This window comes from Agrilus planipennis, unplaced genomic scaffold (assembly GCF_000699045.2).
Source record: "Agrilus planipennis isolate EAB-ADULT unplaced genomic scaffold, Apla_2.0 scaffold344, whole genome shotgun sequence".
NCBI classification, from domain to species: domain Eukaryota; kingdom Metazoa; phylum Arthropoda; class Insecta; order Coleoptera; family Buprestidae; genus Agrilus; species Agrilus planipennis.
The window spans coordinates 85,558-104,714 of NW_020439077.1; the positions used below are offsets into that span (position 1 = coordinate 85,558).

At 31.1% G+C, this 19,157-nt stretch overlaps 4 protein-coding genes across 7 annotated transcripts in view; 1 reads left to right on the forward strand and 3 right to left on the reverse strand.

Moving 5' to 3' along the window:
- Positions 1–6: 6 nt before the first annotated feature.
- On the reverse strand, positions 7–6,406 carry LOC108742545 (structural maintenance of chromosomes protein 1A). The gene is made up of 19 exons (XM_018477793.2): positions 6,170–6,406; positions 5,992–6,112; positions 5,825–5,930; positions 5,536–5,684; positions 5,294–5,462; positions 5,023–5,235; positions 4,573–4,824; positions 4,266–4,480; positions 3,659–3,872; positions 2,898–3,272; positions 2,661–2,783; positions 2,423–2,554; positions 2,296–2,361; positions 1,980–2,235; positions 1,481–1,785; positions 1,209–1,330; positions 877–1,021; positions 465–741; positions 7–358 (listed from the first exon to the last, which is right to left on the reverse strand). The coding sequence occupies exons 1-19, from the start codon at positions 6,279–6,281 to the stop codon at positions 33–35; spliced, it is 3,678 nt and encodes a 1,225-aa protein (XP_018333295.1). The 5' UTR covers positions 6,282–6,406; the 3' UTR covers positions 7–32.
- A 1,878-nt stretch (positions 6,407–8,284) lies between these two features.
- On the reverse strand, positions 8,285–11,994 carry LOC108742543 (dnaJ homolog subfamily C member 7). 2 transcript variants are annotated; one of them, XM_018477790.1, is made up of 4 exons: positions 11,816–11,994; positions 10,322–10,893; positions 9,353–10,087; positions 8,285–8,637 (listed from the first exon to the last, which is right to left on the reverse strand). In XM_018477790.1, exons 1-4 carry the CDS (start codon positions 11,887–11,889, stop codon positions 8,528–8,530), a joined length of 1,491 nt encoding a protein of 496 aa, XP_018333292.1. In that variant the 5' UTR covers positions 11,890–11,994; the 3' UTR covers positions 8,285–8,527. The 2 variants fall into 2 exon arrangements, with proteins under 2 accessions (XP_018333292.1, XP_018333293.1); XM_018477791.2 differs by lacking the exon at positions 11,816–11,994 and adding an exon at positions 11,347–11,461.
- A 116-nt stretch (positions 11,995–12,110) lies between these two features.
- On the forward strand, positions 12,111–13,641 carry LOC108742544 (coiled-coil domain-containing protein 189-like). The gene is made up of 3 exons (XM_018477792.2): positions 12,111–12,632; positions 12,687–12,916; positions 13,316–13,641. The coding sequence occupies exons 1-3, from the start codon at positions 12,275–12,277 to the stop codon at positions 13,559–13,561; spliced, it is 834 nt and encodes a 277-aa protein (XP_018333294.1). The 5' UTR covers positions 12,111–12,274; the 3' UTR covers positions 13,562–13,641.
- A 32-nt stretch (positions 13,642–13,673) lies between these two features.
- LOC108742524 (spindle pole body component 110) overlaps positions 13,674–19,157 on the reverse strand; it is a 10,227-nt gene continuing 4,743 nt past the window's right edge. The window contains exons 4-18 of one of the 3 annotated variants that reach the window (XM_025977298.1): positions 19,065–19,149; positions 18,910–19,002; positions 18,743–18,847; positions 18,543–18,662; positions 18,366–18,482; positions 18,122–18,184; positions 17,895–17,990; positions 17,103–17,186; positions 16,911–17,051; positions 16,643–16,768; positions 15,756–16,145; positions 14,922–15,164; positions 14,416–14,831; positions 14,160–14,346; positions 13,674–13,879 (exon numbers count right to left, since the gene is read on the reverse strand). In XM_025977298.1, coding sequence (XP_025833083.1) covers positions 13,748–13,879; positions 14,160–14,346; positions 14,416–14,831; positions 14,922–15,164; positions 15,756–16,145; positions 16,643–16,768; positions 16,911–17,051; positions 17,103–17,186; positions 17,895–17,990; positions 18,122–18,184; positions 18,366–18,482; positions 18,543–18,662; positions 18,743–18,847; positions 18,910–19,002; positions 19,065–19,149 — 2,398 coding nt within the window. In that variant the 3' untranslated portion in view covers positions 13,674–13,747. The remainder of the gene's footprint in view (positions 13,880–14,159; positions 14,347–14,415; positions 14,832–14,921; positions 15,165–15,755; positions 16,146–16,642; positions 16,769–16,910; positions 17,052–17,102; positions 17,187–17,894; positions 17,991–18,121; positions 18,185–18,365; positions 18,483–18,542; positions 18,663–18,742; positions 18,848–18,909; positions 19,003–19,064; positions 19,150–19,157) is intronic. The other 2 variants (XM_025977299.1, XM_025977300.1) reach the window with 2 other exon arrangements.

Here is a 19,157-nt window from a genome sequence, read left to right on the forward strand (position 1 = left end):
TTTTTTAAAAAACCTTTACCGATCTATTAATTTCACCATTTGTTTGTAATGTAAATAATTAACAAGTAAATTCGAAATAAGCAAAGCTTAAGACTTACCTCAGGGCAAATTCCAATGAGAGCATCTGCATGAGAATAGAACTCCTCCTTCAATGATATTACAATCGTTTGCAAGGATTCTGTCTTCTCCCTAATGTATCTGGCAACTTTTCCAATATTTGTATTATCGAGAGCGGCATCAACTTCATCCAGAACAAAAAATGGTGATGGCTGAAAGCTATGAATGGCGAACAACAACGCCAAGGCAGCTACTGTTTTTTCACCGCCAGACAAGTTGGACATGGGCTGAAAACGTTTTCCTGGAAATAAAATTACCACATCAACTTCATATACATTTAACGAATTATTTAAATAAATCCAGAATTATGCAATAACAGAAAGTACCCAACAAAAAGGAATACTGACCCGGAGCAACACAGTTGTAATTAATTCCATCCAAGTAAGGTTCTTCAGGATTTTCAGCACCTAGAAAAGCTTGTGCTGAATTGTTTTGTGCTAGAGACTTGTAAATGTTATCAATTTCATTGGACACATAGTCAAAGCACTTGGAGAAACGGTCATAACGTTGCTGCTTAATTTTTTCAAAGGCGGACTTGGCCTTCTTATTTTGCTTGTGCAATGTTTCAAATTCTTTATTGGTTGACTGAAGTTTGTCCTGCGCCTGTTCCAGTTTTTGAAGTGCCTGGAATATTCAACTGAAATTAGCACAAGCAGAACCCATCTATTTCTGCGTAATTAGTTATTTTACTATTTTTTGAAGCAATTTGTACAATTAAAATTCACTTTGCATGTTGATAGTACTTTTCGTTTTTCTTACCCTCATATTAGGTGCTTGTATCTTCATTAAAGTGTCCTGAAGGCTCTTTATAGAATTTAGCAGTTTGTCAGCCATTTTTTTAATTTCATCTTTTTCTTCCAGTTCTTTTAAATGATCTGATAACTGACTGTAATCGATCTGTATTCTGAAATCAAAATAAAATACCACAGTTTAGAGTGCCATTTTATTAATGTCAAGATAATTGATAATATTAAATATAATCTAATCAAAATTATTCACAATATTGCCTAAATCTTTTGCTATATATTCTATTAACTTACTCCTTGATAATTGCAAGATTTTGTCAAAACAAAAAAAAAGTCAATTCATACCTCGCTTCCCTTTCATACTGTTGTGTTGTGCTGCTGACTTCTCCCGACGATGTGTGAGAAGAATCTTGTTGGGAAATATCTTCCATGTTACCCACCAACATTGGAATTGCGATATCATCCATCTAAATAATGCAATAGAGTCTTTTTTAACAAACTTTCTCACAGTAATATTCATATTAATATTATTTAAAATTTATTTACACGTGTGGTTTACTTATCTTATTTTTCAACAAAGTCCTTTTTTTTTATTTCAATAATTTTGTAAAACTCACCTTACATTGTATCAAAATATTATGTCTTTCACTTTTCTTGCTTTCAATTTTCCCTTCAATGGACGTCACTTGTTTCTGCGAAGCTTGAATATCTTTGGCGATTTGTCCCACTTCTCGTCTAGCTTTACCAACCTCATCTTCAATACTGTCACACTCCTGTTTCTTACTAAGACGTTCTGCTTTGAGCTGCTCAACCTGCCTTAAGTCCCTATCAATTTCTTCCCTCTGCTTTTGCTCCTGTTTCTTACATGATTCGAGGCGCTCCTCATCATCACTTACAGCACGTTCCCACCTACTAACATTACCTATAAACATAAACAATATAAAATATAGCAGCTAAACATGATCAAAAATACTAATTTATTTGTTTTAATGTTATTAACGTCTGGATATTTTGATTTTAGTTAACAATCATAGAGAAAAAATTCAAAAAAGAATAAAAGCGATTAATCATTAACTTTTACTTATTTCACAATATAAGAGAAAAAATATGTCTTACTTTTAGTATCTCTACTTCTCTCAAACTCCAAATTGCTGGTGATACGATTTATTTGTTTCTGGAATTCGAGACGTTTCTCTTTGCGTTCCTCCTGTGCTCTCAATTCCCTGTCTTCATACTGACGAATATTTTTAACACCGATTTCTTGACAAAACTTTTTAAACACGCGATCTTCGACGGTGTTCATTTGCAATTTAATTTCTTCAATTTGTTGTTCACGTATTTGCATAGTTTTTTCTATTTCCGCGATTTGTGGCTAAAAAAAAACAAAATTGAAATAAAATGAATTTCTTTTCATATTAAACATCAAACATACTCCATATTCGCTTATTGTCCTAGCCAAGTTTGCTATTTCTTCTTCTACTAATGCTATCTGATGAGTCTAAAAATAATGTTAAATGCAATTAATTGTTTTTTATTTCATAAATAAAGAGCATTCTTACAGTGCTGTCCATATCTGTTTTAGCGTAACGAAGACGAGTTTCTAAACCGCGAATTTGAGAATCAACAGTATTAAGTTCAGATTCCTTTCGCGACTTTTTCATAGCTTCCCTAAGCTCCTCCGTCAGTTTTTCCTGTGATTTTTATTTCAATATAACAATTTTTATTTTATAATAACTTATATTATTTAATAAATGACTAAATTTAAAGTGGTAAGTGAATTGACATAAAAATACTGACCTTTTGAGCTTTCAACTGCGACATATGCTTTTCATCCCATCTTTTAGCTTTACGAGCCAAGTCCAAACTTCCACCGGAAATTATTCCAGATTTTTGATAGAAGGTTCCATCCAAAGATACAGCCTGAAAACAAAAACAGTATTATTTCGTTTCGATAATTTAATATTAAAGTGCCTTGTTGTAGTACATTAAATTCCAAAATTAGATGTAAATAATTTATACAAAAAATGAACTTACGTCATAACGTCCTCCGATATCATAGGCGACTGCCATCGCATCCTCAGGGTGCTCACAAACGAGGGCATTATTAGTTGCGAACATGACGGCCCGCGCAATTGCGGGGGGTTCGAAATGTAGAACGTCGAAAAGCAGCCTGACGCCCTTTGGCTCGGTGATGTTTCGTAAACGTTCCTTGAGCGGTTTCGTTTGTAAATAATCGAGGGGCAAAAACGTCTCTGGCTCGAGCATCTGTTCTTTCAAATATTTTATGCACTGACGAGCTGTGTGCTCCGTATCAACCACAATTGCTTCCATGTATTTACCCAACACTTTGGTAACGGGCACGTTGAAACGCTTATGTAAAGGCTGGCACATATTTATCATACGATCGTACTGTAAAAGAAATAAATTTCTAATTAATAAAGTCCAATGTGTATTGTATAAAATTTCGAATAAAGAAAAAAAAATTAAATCATGTTAGACCAATTAGTGAATATTGGGAAATAAAACTGAATAAGAAAATAATTATACGTAAATTTTTATAATAAGTTAGACGTATTTGAAAGCGAGCCCTTTCACTAATATCATATTAAATTACAATCATTATTAAAAATCTCCTTTCAACTCATCCAAACTTAAGGTTGATAAGTAATTTCATAGATCTAAATCATAATGAGATAGTGCTTACTATAAGACAGGTCTATTTTGACGACTATCATAATTTTGATAATTTTGTGTTCTAAACAATATTAGTTTACATATGTAATAAAAACAATTACCACTCCAGGATAATTGCTCTTGAATCGCTCAACAATCTCCTGCTTCTTTTTACGTCTTGCGTCTTCATGCTTATCAATTCTTGCATCTCCAAGTTGTTCCAATACGTCGTCAAGTTGTTTTTGAATTTCCTGAACGCGGTCTTTAGAAGACCCAACATCAGACTTCAAATCTTCGCGCAAACGTTGCTGTTCAAGCAAGGCTTGTTCGCTTGTCCTATGCAACAGAAAATTCTTGATAAACTAATTATCAAAGTAATTAAATTTAAATCACAAAATTTGCTTTTATTTAATGTTGTTATTATCAAATAACAAAGACATAAGGGATTCTTTTAAGTGCGAAGCACGAATTAAAAGAATCTGTTTCTTAAAGCTTACTGGTATCTTTTTTTTAAGACATCGTATAACATTATGTAATAAATGTTTATTTATAATTGTTCTAATTTTAGTATACAGAGTTTTTAGATGTGATAAATCAATCCAAATTTGAAACACGATTTTTTTTTCGACTAAATTTTGAAAAAACATATTTGGTTTATGCAACCCAACATACACGCAGTATGTCAGTTGCCTAGATACCTAAGCAAAGCTTGATCAACTATTGTTTTACCTTATATGCTCTGCCAATTTGTCGATTCTTTTTTCCATTTCTTCTTTTTCATGGCATTTTTGTCGATGTTGGTTTTCTGCTTCAGTTCTTAGCCTGTATACATTATCCAAACGGTCCTGATCGGCCTTTTGTTCCCTATTAACAGAATCCAATTCTTGCATGTAACGGGCTGAACTCTTAGCTGCTTCCTCTTTCAAGTGATGATATTCACGGACCTAAATAAATAGGAATTAATATTTTCTAAATATCTAAACTATTTTTTTAACTTATATACGCAAAATAAACAATTCAATCTAAATTAATTTACCTGCTCATCTTCTAAATGTACATCTCTTCCTTGACTTTGGGATTCACCTGCAACTGATGTTTCCCATTCCTCTTTTGCACGCTCTACTTCTTCAAGTTCTTTAATGAGTTTCTGAATATCATTATTGTGTGCCTCATCAGCCTTTCTAGCTTGTTCCAAAGTCTTAATTGCACCATCTAGTTTCTTCTGCATATGAGATACACGTTCTTTTGCTTTAATAAATTGAGGTCTCTTTTTAGAAATCTCAACTTCCTAGAAATTGCACTTTATTAAGCAAAAAAAATTCTTAAAAGATGCTTCTAGCTTTCTTAATAAATTGTGCTTGAATAGAACATTCTTAAAAGAAATGGATTTTAGTAACAAACACAAGTTTAATGTGAATGAATCATGAAAAACAATGCCTCTGTAGAATGGTATTAAAAAAAATTGAGTAGTAAAAAGTATATTTACCACTTCACGAATGTCTTGCTCAATTTTTGCCAATTCCCTTCCCAGTCTGCCTTGTTCTTTTCTCTTCTCTTTAAGAACCTCTTCAGCCTTTTCTTTTTTACGCTCAATCTTTTCAACTTCACGTTGCTTTGATTTTAAATCTCCCTCTAAATTTTTCATTTCACGTTCATTATGAAACAGCTTAAATAATTGATGCTCCACCAATTTGTCATTCTAAAATTAAAAAATACACGTTTAATTTTCCATTTCTTTATCAGAAATTACTAATTACCAGATCATCTTTGAGTCTTGCATATTTATCAGCTTCTTCCTTTTCCATTCGAGCTTCTTTTCGTTCAGCATTAATACCTTTCTTTTTTTGATAAGCAAAGTTTAAATCTTCTTGGGCCTTCTGCATTTGTTGTTTTAATCGTTCATACTCTTCTTTTAAGCCCCCTGAGCTTAAAATTCATTTTATTAGTTATCTACCTTTCTTTAAAAAGACTATATATGCCATAATAATTTATTACTTACCCACTTATCTCTTCAAATAAAGCAGTCATTTCTTTAGGATTCTTCATGGCCACTGATTCAACCTGCCCTTGGAATACAAGAAAATTCTTAGCCTTTACATTTATTCTCAATTTTTCCAACTCAGCAAGATATTCTTGATTGGATACAATCTTAAAAAAAAAAAAGAACAAATATACCACAAGATTATCAGTATAATAAACATCTCAAAACTCAAAAATACTGTATAAATACAATGATTAATTGGTTTTTAAATAGCTTAAACCACAAATGTTGCAATTGTGATACTTACATTGTTATTTATACGATATTCTGAAGAAGAGCCTTGTACTGATCTTTGAAAACGAATTTCATTATCACTGTCTTCTTCTAAAGAGAAAACAGCCGTCACAGAAGCACTACAAACAATATACAATTAATAATTATAAATTACAATCTCAATTTCTGTGAGCCAAATACCTTCGTGAAACAGGTCTGCTAATGGAGGCTCCGTGAATTAGATCACTAAGCCTTTTGACACGCAAACTTTGAGTTTTTTCACCCATTACAAAACTTATTGCATCCATAAAATTTGATTTTCCTACAATAAACACAGTTTACTCAAGATAAACAGTATAAACATAATACACCAAATTACCGGATCCATTAGGTCCTATTACTGCATTAAACGGTTTTAAAGGTCCAATCACTCGATGGCCGCGATAGGACTTAAAATTTTCAACTTCAATATGTTTCAAACGCGGTGGCATTTTGCTTTATTTTTTAAATATTAATAAAACTTGTTAGTAAAACACCTTTTTGTTATTAAAACATAAATTGCAATATGGTGGAAATAGGCGGAAAAAACAGGCGACGCTAAAAACCGCAAGACTCCGTAGCTCTTGCGCAGGCGCGAAATAATTTTGAGTCATGTCTATGATTTTGCTCTTGCCGCCTTTTTATTCGAATTCAAACAAACGATCTCAAGCGTTCTGATCTGAGGAGTAGAAATAAACTGGGCAGTAATCTACTAATAATTGATAACGTAGGCAGAAAAATGATACTCATATACAATGTAAACGCATTCTTTATTAATATGAATGGAAAATAAAATAAAAAATAAAAAATTATTTCAACAAATTTATAATGCAAAATAAATACATAACATGTTTAATTAATTATTAAATTTATTGTAATTATGGACAGGTTTCTATGAAACAAAGCTAAAACATCACAAAAAACGAAGAAACAATTCTCACTTTAAACTTTTTCGAAGGTTTTTATTAAAATACAAAGTACAACTGTTTCGATTAGATTAAGTCTTTCTGAAGAGTACATACAAAATGGTTTTGTACATTTGAATCCTAATGTACTCCTTTCTGCTTTCGTTAACTTTATCATCTAGAAAAATAAAAAAACTTTTAATCAAGGTTTCTCATTTAATGTTTAGAAAAACTCATGTTTGGGATTAGATTACATACGTACTTTATTTTTTCTTAGATGGGAAATACTCCTGTTTAGCCATTTTACGTTTTCTTAAATTTCTACTTTGTTTTTGAACTTTTTCTGTATGCTTTCCAAATTCCTTGAGTGCTACTTGAAAGGCTTCATCATCCAGTTGATTCATTGCAATGCGATACGTTTGCATTGCTATCTTCAATTGCGTTTCACGGTCTTGATGTACTTCTTTGTTATTTATATTTTTCTGATTTTGAAAATGATTAATATAATATAACAGATATAACGTAAAAACGTCTGCCTAATAATATAAACAAATACATTAAATTGTTCGACACTATTTACACCAGCACCACTTATAAGCTAAACACAAAAATAAGTAATTGTTTTAAGAAAGCAGAATAAATTCGCTTTTTAAACAATGATTATGAGTCTTTGTTTAATGCATAGATTAAACACTGTTGCATGTGCACAATTCTGCAGATGAAGGAAATCCAAAAACGAATGAAATAAATCAGCATACACGATTAACCATGAATTGAATTGACGGTTAAAAATGTAGTTAGAGGTTAGAACGATTTAAAAATATGAAAAAGGGCAGCAAGACGATTCTCATAGACATTCTTGACAGGAGTCAATTTCGCGCCTGCGCAAAAGGTACGGAGTCTTGCGGTTTTTAGTGTCGCCTGGAAAAAACAGTACGTTTGCGCATAAACAGCAGGATTCTTAAACAGAACTACCAACGATATCACTACCAACTGTAGATCTGTGAATCACTATAATCCCTACTTGAAATTGAATATACAGGGTGTTTTGAAAATGACGAATAAGTAACACTTAAAATTAGTTTTATGTAGAAAAAGTAAGCACACTGTCAGTACTTCATTGCATACATATTTTAAAAATTGAACGTTTCGGTAAAAAAATTTTTAAAGTTTAGTTTTTCCAATAACAATTCATTCAATTAATTCATGAGGTACTTGAACAGAAATATTTGCTGATAATCTGTAAACAAAAATTAACCTACAGTTGTAAGTCTTCGCAAAAAGCAAGATTTTATACAAAAAAGTGAAAATGGAAATGTGCACATTTTCACTTAAAAAAAAAAGAACGACCAAAAATGAATAAATCTTATTTATTGAACACAAAAATCACTAATCATAAGATAAATACTACAAAATAAAATAGCACTTTACTTCGTTGATCGTACGCGAAATAAAAAAAGGGGGTCACCACACAAACAAAATACTTATCGTTAGTACTTCCAAGAGAAAAATATTTGCACTGTATCCCTTGTAGACAATCAATCATTCTATTCAACCGCATTTGTTACTATTTTTATTACTGAACAGAATTTTTATCATACAGTGTGTATAAAAGAAAAGATGGTATAAAATCATTACACATAGAAATTAAAAAAGAGACGCGACATTACAAGCGAGATAACAAAGACCATTCAAGGACCGCCTCTTTAAAATTGAGGATGACAACAAATGGGAATGTAATCAGATTAAAATTTAGTGTTAAGCTACAAATATATTGACGCACCGATCCGCATTTAGTTGAACTTGAAGGTGAAATTGTTAGAAAACCTTCCCGAACTGAAACGAAATTCGGAAGCACCGTTTCCAAAAACACTTGAAAATAATTGAGTAGGATCGATGTCATCTAAAAATAAAACAAAAAAGATCATTAAGTATGTTAGAAAAATTACAAGCTGGCCAGCATTCAATAAAACATAAGTATTATTATACCGACTGTATATACAGGGCGACATACAAATTATAATTAATAACACTCAAAATTTAAAAAGTAATTTATGATTTAAACCAGTATTTTCAGAAAAACAATAGGCTTTGTGAATTTGTTTAATATTATGATATATTTTTTTCATTTTCACCATTAAATTATTATCATTTCAAAAGCTGTTATTTGCAAGCATGAATCTTCCCCTATCTACCCATTTGACTAAATGTAGTACATGTCAGATCATCATTTAAATTTATTAATTCTGCTGAACAAGAAATTAAAAAAAAAAAAATCAGGTACCTTTTTCTTTATGATCAATAAAAACAATGAGTCAGGTTTTGACAATTAATCTTCTTACAAGCTGAACGACCCAAACGCCGGAAAAATGTCTTGCAGGACTATGATACAAATATTTTTCATTAACAGCACAAGTGTGCCACATGAACCTGAATTTAAAAGAAAACACTATTTTAGAATACCGATTTCGATCTGCTGTAAAACCTGACTCCAGTATCTATACACTTATTTTATGTACTACATTTATACATTTGTTGGGTAAGCATTCCAGATATAGGTTTATTGTAAATCATCGTAGAAAATGCTGAAAATTAATAAAACAAATCAGTTAACTAACCATGAAAACCACCATCAAAGTCCTCCATATCCTGTCCGCTGTCGTAACGCACCTTCTTCTTCGGATCCGACAATATTCCGTATGCCTCACCCACTTCCTTGAACTTCTTCTCCTGATCTTTTCGTTCTGTTTCCGTTGCATTTGCGTGTCTATCGGGATGGTGTACCAGCGCTCGTTTTCTATATGCTTTCTTGATTTCATCATCAGTGGCGTTCCTATCCACTCCTAGTATTTTGTAGTAGTCCTTGCGTTTGGACCGTTTTAATGCGATCTTTGCTTCTTGCAGTAGACGTTTATTTTCACGACTTTTGTCCATCTTACAAGCCTTCTCGTAGTCGCGTACCGCATCTTCGTATTCGCCTAGGTCCATGTAGCATTTCGCACGACGTAACAGTGCCTTAAGATATGTGTCGTCCAGATCCAAAGCCATGGTACAATCAGCGACTGCGTCCTCAAACTTACGCAAACGAGACAAAACAATTGCGCGGTTGAAATACAATTTTGCATTCGTCTTTCGATTCAAAGGATCGATCGTAAGTGCTTCTGTGTAAAGGTCTAATGCCTCTTGTAAACGATTGGTCTTAAATGCTGCATTACCGTCGTCTTTTTTCTTCTTAAGTTGTTTTGCTCGCTTATATGATTCAACTGCTTTTTTGTGGTCAGGAGCAAACCTAAGCACCTGTTGGAAGTGGCTGACAGCTGTGTCAATGTTGTCTTCATAGAAGAGACAGATACCTATTCAACAAAGCATCAATTATAAAATAATGGTTTAAAAATTCTTAAGAATATAAATATGTTATATGTTTACAATATTTTTGGTTTTAAAACATTAACAGTTAATAAATCATTTTCTCATTTTACTGAATTGTTAATCATATAATATACACAATTTTCAATCAGATTGCTCAAAAAACTACAAAAACTGTAATAACTTACACAGAAAATACCAAATGCTATCTTAATACACACCTCTAACATATATTGCATCGGCATTTCCTTTGTCAAAATGTAATATACCATTGGCAAGTTCCATAGCTTCTTTATATCGTCCCAGGAAAGCCAAACATTCTGCTTTCAAAATTTTGTAACGTGCACAACTAGGAGCATGATCCAAACATCTGTCCATGCAGTAGACAACTTTTCTGAAATCTTTTTTCTCATAAGCCTTCTGTGCCTCTAATTCTTGCTGTTTCAAAGCAGTTAAACTTTCAGCTTCATTTTTAATGCTAGGACTGTTGGGAGCCAATTCAGCTATCTTTCTGGCTGCATTCTCAGCTGTCATCAAATCACCTAGAGCTATTCCACATTTCAGTATCCTCTGGTATCCTTTGGTGAAATTTGGATCTAACTGTACAGATCTTCTGGCATCTTCTAATGCATCTCGAAAATTATTCAGCATTATATAACATGCTGCACGGTTACCATAATAAGCAGCTGTGTCAGGACAAAGTTGTATTGCTTCGGTATATAGTGGAAGAGCTGATCTGTACTGTTGGGCTTTGAAGAACTGGTTTCCATTTTCCTTTTTGAGTTCAGCTAGTCTTTAACAAACAACAATTACATTTATACCTGTAACTTACTGTGCAATTAAAATAATTATTCCAATCTAAACAATGCAGTTTGCATACCACTCTTTTATAAAGCAAAATCATGAAAATTTATGAGACTAAAATAATTCATGTCAAGAGTATTCTTTTGAAAACAATAAACCTATTTTTACATATGAAATATTACTAAATAAATTGATATAATTAAATAATTAAATAGGTTTTAATATTTAAGCTTATTTTTCTTAAAATTCCTATATGTTATATCATTATTTACAGGAGAGGTATTGGGTAATCAAGTATTTTTCTATCCTCAAAAATAAACTGGTAGGTAGACAGGTATGCTTATTTTCTGTCGGACACATAAAAATAATCTCTTTTCAAGGCGAGAATGTTCTACTTTATAATAATCATCTAAGAATTTAGATATTCGTTAAAGTTACTTACGACCCATTAAACCCCGAATCCAAATCTATCAATGTTCGAGTCCTTTTCACTATATTGCAACTCATTTTAGGTGACAAGTAATTTTGCAAATTGAGTTTAAACAAAATAGTACAAATCTACGATATAACGATTAAAAATGTTAAATATTGGTTGAAGAACGTGGTGAGAAAACAAGAAACGCCACTTTACTTTTATATCTCATGTCTGATCTGAGTAAGGAAGACATTTAAAAACATGTGTTCCTTTGTATGTTTTTATTAAAGCACAATAAACCCTAATAAATTTTTCGGTAATACACATCTGTCTAATTTTGGCCGAGCTTCCAAATTTAAAGTTCATAAACCTTTGGTTCAAAATAGTACACTCCTACAATCAGGAACTGTCGTCCATTCATCAAAAAAGAACGTATTTTAAAAGCAGGATTACTTCGTTGTATAAAAGCCACTTAAAACATTCAGTATGTACTTACTTTTCGGGATTTTTAGGTATAATTTCTTCACAATCACTCACATCCATGCTTAAATCAACAACTAAATCCACCATTTTGTACTATTAAGTGACTAAAATTACTGAAATTGTTGAAATTCTTGGAAAGGAAAGGAAATGGGAAAGCACAAGCCAGAAGGCAATAATACGAAAGCAGGAAGGAAAACTATTATTGCTCATGCTCGCTAGCTGATTGCACCATTTTACGAAATTTCACGAAGAGTTCCGAACGACTCCCAATTTTAAACTAAAAAGCGGTAATAATTTATTTGTATGTACTTTTGTACAATACCTATTTTTATTTTTATCTGCAAATTTTTAAAGGATAGATGCATTCAGAGTATAAACAACAAAAAACAATATACTTGTAGCAAAATTTTGACAATCAAGTACACCTTTAAATTTTTCTTAAAAATTTTTGAATTAATTTTGATTTTTCAAAATGCCGGATAAAGAGTTTTTTGATTTTTTATCACAAACAATTGGAAGATGTGAAACACGTTTTGAAAGATATTTAATACCTTCCCTTTCAAAGCCAAAACGAATAGAATGTATTTGTAAAGATGATAATGAGAAAAAGAGCGCAGCACAGGTTCAACCCTCACCGCAAAAAAGTCAATCAAATATCGAAGAATACCAAGAAGATCTTCGAATAATAAATGCAGCCAAAAATTTTGAAGCACTCACAGATGTAACCAATATCGACAATCCCAAAATCGTGATATGGCAGTATATGACTAAGAAAGAACTCGAAAACTTTTTATCCATTAATGACCCGATAGCAATAGAACAAATTATTGGTTCGTATTTAACTAAATTAAATGTTACTACCTTTGAAAGAAAAAAATTTTTAGAGGAAAAGTTAGGATCAGAATTTATAAAGGGAACATGTAGAAAAATGTTTGTCGAATTAATTAAAAGTGCAACAGACTTTTGTAAAGACTATGGATTTACTGTGGAAGAAACTGGTTCAATTTTATCTATATTTTATTTATCGCACCGCTACTTTACATCGTCATTGTATAGAACTGCTCAAGAAGTCTATAATTATTTCAAAGAATTTTTATTCTGCGTCTCTATTTCAGTAAGTATCATAATAATAATAAGGTGATATCAAAACTACAGTATACACGCGATAGTGTAAACATTACATGATGAAAAACCCCCATAACGTGACCAGTATATCAGTATATCATTATATAATACACAAAATGAACCTTAAAAACTCACATTTCGCTCCAATATATTTGGTACTTCCCCAGACGTATTAGTTGGACAGGTGTTTTATTTGTTTATTTAGATAGATACATAGTTCGTTTTGTTATCTGTGTTTTGCATGTCTTATATTTATACACACTTATTTGTTTATTTTGTTAGTTATAGATGCTTATCACATATTGAGTTACAACACTCGGTCATGTGAACAAATCGGTTCACACTATCGAGTGTCAATTTTGTTATATACTTGTGGTTCTGTTTCCAGTGTCCTCCAGAAAGCATTAAACTCTTAGACACTGCAAAAAGTCGAGAAGTATTAAATTTTTTTTGTCGAATTTATTTGCGTAATTTACCCTTAATACGTTTACTGTGTATCCCCAATTACGGGTTTTTTATGGACTATCACGTAGAAATCGACGAACTAGAAGAACTTATTAAAGAAGTGAAAAACAAAATTAAACCGGGCAAAGGTGGTAAAAAAGACAAGAAAAAAGGTGGGAAGAAAAAATAAGTCTTTGTTGTTAATAAATTGCAAGTTTTGAGTTATTGTTATATAGGCAGGACAGAAAACCGAAAATAAAATCAAAATAAGTACTGAGAACTTTTAATTTCTTTACTAAAACATGAAGAATGGATGAAATAGAAAAAAATAATGAATTTATATAATGTACACATATAGGCAAAATTTATTATTCGTTCACTGGTCTCTAGTTACCATGTATTCATGATCGTGTATTCTGTTTTTCCAATAATTATTACTTCTCTGTAATTGCTCGGTCATACTTTCAACTCGGTACAGCCATGACTCGGTAGTATCAATGTCACTGGTCTGAAAATGCATAAACGCATTTAATAAAAGATGCAGGTTTACATTTGCTATTAATTATTTTTTCCTTTTTACTGCCAAAAACAAGACGTAACACATATATCTGGCGCAAAACTTCAGTGTTAAAGCCAATTTTGAAAACGTTATATATAATCGCGTGTATTTTATTTAAATATCATATTTCTCAACACCTCGTATTGGTGTTACAGTTTAATTTCTAATCAAGGAATTGTGCTATTATTGTCGACCTATGATATTACTAATCGAAAATTTGTACACTTACTGCTGTTTCCTCATCACCCTCAGCCGGATTTGTACTGTAACTTGACTCAGATCCTTGAGAGCCGAGACTCCATGGATGCGTAGGACTCAACGCTTGCATAAGGGACGTACGGATAAGAGGATGTGTTGGTCTTCGTTCATATGTCGTAGGCAGTTTATTAGGAAGCGTCAGATGACATTTCAAATTCCTTAAAAGTGAAAATGAAAATGGTTAAGAAGGATAATTGGTAATGGTAATGTTAGACCTGTTCCTTTACCTTATTTCACCCTTTAATTTGTTAATGGTACTTTCCTTTTCTTTAATATTCCGTTCCAATTTTAAATTTATCTCCTTTTGTTCTTCCAACCAACAACGTACATTATCGACAACTTTTTTGCTTTCATTGCACAGTTGAGTATGGCTGGATTTGGTATCGACCAGTTCCATTTCCAACGATATTAATGATTCTGCTTTATTCATGTACTGTTTGCTCAAATTATCGAAAGCCGATTGTAAACCTTGTAATTCGGTTTTTAATATCTTGTATTTTTGTTCGGTAGTTTCCTTGTCCGCCTGAAGATTCTGTATTTCCTGCAAATATTGCTCCACCTCTTGAGTTCTGTCAACAACTTGCTGCTCAAGGGAGTTTCTATCAACGTGTAAAGTGTTCAACTGTGTTTTAAGTTTTTCATTCTAGAAAAAAGAAAACATCACATTTCTAGATTATCTGTTAACGACAAGAAATTAAGCTTTTTTCATTAAATTAAAATACTTTTCATTCACCTCTAGCCGTAGCGCATTTTGCGCAGTTATTGTTTTATTCATTTCAATCCTTAATCCTCCAAGCTCTTCCTTTGCATATGTTAACTGCTGACCCAAATCTGCTCGTACTCTCTCTCTTTCTTCATAATCTTGTTTAATTTTATTCTCTTTCTCTAACATCGATCGATTCTTAATTTCCAATTCGGCTTCAAGTTCTTTATATTTCTCATCCAAATCCATAAACTTATCACTGATGTCTCTTAGCTTAAAACAAAAATAAAGTAAACCAAAATGTTAATTTAACGAATAATAACGAAAGCTGAATTATAATTTTATACTTACCAAAATTTGACAATAGTTAAATATACATACATCCAAATTATTATCATAAATAAAATAATAATAAAACAACATAATATTGCATTTTTATTTGTCAAGTTGGTTTCCAAAAGAATGTGGAAGATGTTAAAATATTATTTAGATACAATTGTCGCTTTATATTAAACAAAATTCATTTCCATCTTGAAAAAACTATTTTCATCACATCTGGATTGACTTCGAGTTCTGAATAAAGGAGTTTTCTTTAAATTTTCACTATTCAGTCTTGAAGGAACCATCTCGAAATAAAAATATGAATCATTATGTTGTTTTATAAATCGAAGACAAAACCCGGTCATTAAGAAAAACATTTTAAATCGAAGATTATTACCTTGTTATTTTCCATCACAATCATACTTCATTTAGATTAAATTAGATTTACATTACAATTAACGATATTTATATTTGTATATTTGTTCTGTTAGAAAGTTAATTTTCTTTTTTTTTACAGCAAAGTCCTATTAAGTAAGTACTTACCTGTTTACGATATATTTCAATTTCTTTATCTTGCTGTTTTTCCCGTTTCCTTCCCATTTCAAGATCCCTCTCGTAAATAATAATGGTACTCTCCAAGTCCTTGACTGTATTTTCCAATGATCTGACGAAAGAGTTCGATTTTTCTAATTGAAACTGAATTTCCTTCACCTTTTGTTGAATCCGGTGATTTTTAACCGTTTCAGAACTGAGCTTATCTTGTAATTCTTCAGTAAGTGTAATGTAATGTTTGTTCATTTTCATTTCGTAGGCTAACTGCGTTTCGGCAACTTTAAGTTGTTCCTGAAGAACATTGTTAATTGCTTGAGCGTCGATCAGGTTGCCCGCGAGTGTTTTATTTTCCATATCCAAATTTGATGTGTTTGCTATTTTCTAAGAGAAAGAAAATATGGTTTAATGTACTCTATTAAAATTCAACTTAAAATTTCAATTGAAAACCTTTTAAAAAAATGAATATAAAAGTCACATCTCATTTGTAATAAGAAGTCAAACTGCAGAAAACAGAAAACGAAGCAAATATATAATTAGAAAATAATTCACTTTCACGTTAAACAACTAAAACATTAGTACAGCATTTTAAAAAACAAGAAAAATACCTGTACCTATCGAAACTATTCTATCGACCTCCAAGTCTCTGTTGGTAGTTTAATGATAGCCCTCACTAAAGGAAAAGGGCATAGAGTTTTCGCCAAAACTTTAACTACACAAAGTTTTGTTAAAAAATGCTAAAGAAAATTACAATAACGAAAGCCCTTTTCCTTTTTTATTTAAATGAAGGAAAATTTAGATTTTAAGTATTTAAAAAGAATTACAATTGAAAGTAAAAAACGTTTACTACAAAAAGTGACTTTTGTTGTAATAGAACTTACCAGTAGATGTTGCAATTTTTGAAGCTGGTCAGATAATATTGCCATTTCATTTTTAAGATAGCTAATCACATTTTCGTACTCCTGCTTTTCAATTTTCATTTTCTTTACAACAGCTCGCATGCTTTGCTAAATTAAAATGTTATTAGAAGAATTCTTTAACATAAAGTAAAACACGAAGAAAAATTACAAGTAAAAACCGTATTAAAGTACAAAAACCAAACTTGTTAGTAAAACTGCAATGAAATTCATTGTGGTGAACAAGTAATACCTCGTTTAACTTATTGATTTGTTGATACTTTAATACGAGACAATCAAGCATCTCTATATCCTGGAGATGATTAAAATTTTCAACTTCCAAATCTAAATAATCGTCCCTCAAATTATTTAATAATACAGACAAGTTTTCGCACTGAAACCAATCGTTAAAACAGATGCAAATATATTTTTAAAAAATGGTTACCTCTTTAGAGCTACTGGAATACTCTTCTTCTACTTTAACCAAATCTGTATACAGGCTGTTCATTATTTTCACCCTCTTATAAATCTAAAATACGTTACAAGATAATAGTAATCTACCCTACAGGAAGAAANATTTAATCAAACTGTTGTAAATTTAAGTTGTAAAATGATCTTTGCCTTTTTGATTGACTGATTGATATTGGATGCATTTATACAAAAATACATACATTGGGAAATACACATACAAATAATAAACAAAATTTAGTTAATACTTATATTTATATAAAATTTGTGCATTTATAACATTACCAACAATTATTAAAAATTTTATTCCAATGTTTAACAAATTTTTCGCTAAGACGAAGAATCAAATTGACTATAACTACAAGCAAAACCAACATAAAAACAATATTAATTACGACAAATAGAATGAAAAGCACGGGGTATATATTTTTTGTAAATTACCCACAACAATTTAAGAAATAACAATTTCTGTTGCCAATCACTTTATATCTTTGCATCAGTTCAATTCACTTTCAATCATGCAACTTTAGATTAATATCTTTTTGCACGTCTTAAAAAAAGGTTTGCTGTTACTGTAAACAAAAATTTAAATAAATAGTTGAATATTTAGTCAATACTAGTCAAAACTTACTTATTAGGTAAAATAAATTAGTATGAAATAAAATTGAGGTAAAAAAAAAGCACTTCACACATCATGCACGGATTTATTTGGAGATTGGGATTTAGAAAATGTTGTTCCTAGCCAACGAGCAGCCCAATTAACACTCACTTCTTTAGCTGCTTTTTGTCGAATCTCCTCGAGTTCTTGTTTCGCGGCTAACAACGCCTCTTGGAGATTAAGTATAGTTATATTTTGTTGAGAAATCTACAATTGACTATAATAACTTAAGAAAAACTACACAAGGGCCATGAACTACACACTATAACTACAAAAATATGAACTTTTTAAATAAAGAAATTAAGTCAAACCAAAATTATCTAGAGCTACTTACTTACCTCAGTTCTTAAGTGCTTCTCAGTTTCCTCCAATTCGGCAACAGACTTTCGATAATTATTTACCTAAATTTAATTAATACAAAATTAAAGCATAATAAGACTTATCATTTCATTATTCATTCAGAAGCAATTATAATACGATGTTTTTCCTATGATGTAAGACAAATACCGTTAAAATTTTAATAAATTACGAATACTTAAATAATTAACTCAATATCAAATTAATTAAAGCAAAGAACGTTACCATTGTCTGTAAACTTTCGTTTGCAAGTTTGGTGCACGCTTGTCCTCCTTCCAGCTGTTTTATGCAGTCTTTTAAATTAGAAATTTCTTTTTCCTTTAAACATCTCTCTTCATTAGACTGAAATTAAAAATAAATAATGTATAAAAAAGCAGCAGGAAAACATTAATAACTTATTACGTTTGATTCTCTTGCAGCTAGTTCCTTTCCTTCTAAATTTTCAATTTGTCGTTTTAATATATAAATTTCTTTCATTTTTTCTTCCAATTTTTTCAAACATTGAACTTGTAAGTTATTATTCTAAAAGCAAAGAAATACATTTTATTATTTATATCTCTTCATTTTAAACACAGTTAAATAACTAGTTCTAACGAACTTACAGCTTCCAACGCAACCATAGCTTTTCTTCTTAAATTTTCTTTTTCTTCATTTGTTGTGTAATCAGGTTGTCCTTTACGTCCTGCCAATTTTAACTCTTCTTGAAACTACAAACGATAAAAATACAGAAAAACACATTACGATTTTACAGTAAATAATATCAGATTACCTCAAACGTTGCTTGAGTTGCTTTAGCCCTAAGGTTGTCAATTTCTTTAACACTTTCGGCATATTTTGTTTTACTTTCTTCAAATCCTTTTAGCTATAAAAGAAAAACTGGAATTAATAATCTCTTAAGATAATAATTATAATTATTAAGCTTACTGATTGTTCCAATTCTTTAATTTTCTTCTCGTGTTCCTCCTTTTCTCTGTTAATTTTCTTAATTTCGGCTAAGCCTTTTTCGTATTTTTTCTG

Bases quoted from the DNA above. Each gene is read 5' to 3' on its own strand.
- LOC108742543 (XM_018477790.1), bottom strand. From the start codon at position 11,889: ATGGTGGATTTAGTTGTTGATTTAAGCATGGATGTGAGTGATTGTGAA. The intron at 10,088-10,321 runs GTGTGTATTAAG...TTTGTTGAATAG, and splicing joins CGATGCAATATATGTTAGAG to GTATCTGTCTCTTCTATGAA. The intron at 8,638-9,352 runs GTTAGTTAACTG...TTTTATTTTTAG, and splicing joins CTTTGATGGTGGTTTTCATG to ATGACATCGATCCTACTCAA.
- LOC108742545 (XM_018477793.2), bottom strand. From the start codon at position 6,281: ATGCCACCGCGTTTGAAACATATTGAAGTTGAAAATTTTAAGTCCTAT. The intron at 5,236-5,293 runs GTAATTAGTAAT...TTTTAATTTTAG, and splicing joins CAAGACTCAAAGATGATCTG to AATGACAAATTGGTGGAGCA. The intron at 1,786-1,979 runs GTAAGACATATT...TTATGTTTATAG, and splicing joins GAGAAGTAGAGATACTAAAA to GTAATGTTAGTAGGTGGGAA.
- LOC108742544 (XM_018477792.2), top strand. From the start codon at position 12,275: ATGCCGGATAAAGAGTTTTTTGATTTTTTATCACAAACAATTGGAAGA. The intron at 12,633-12,686 runs GTTCGTATTTAA...AAAAATTTTTAG, and splicing joins AGCAATAGAACAAATTATTG to AGGAAAAGTTAGGATCAGAA. The intron at 12,917-13,315 runs GTAAGTATCATA...TTCTGTTTCCAG, and splicing joins TATTCTGCGTCTCTATTTCA to TGTCCTCCAGAAAGCATTAA.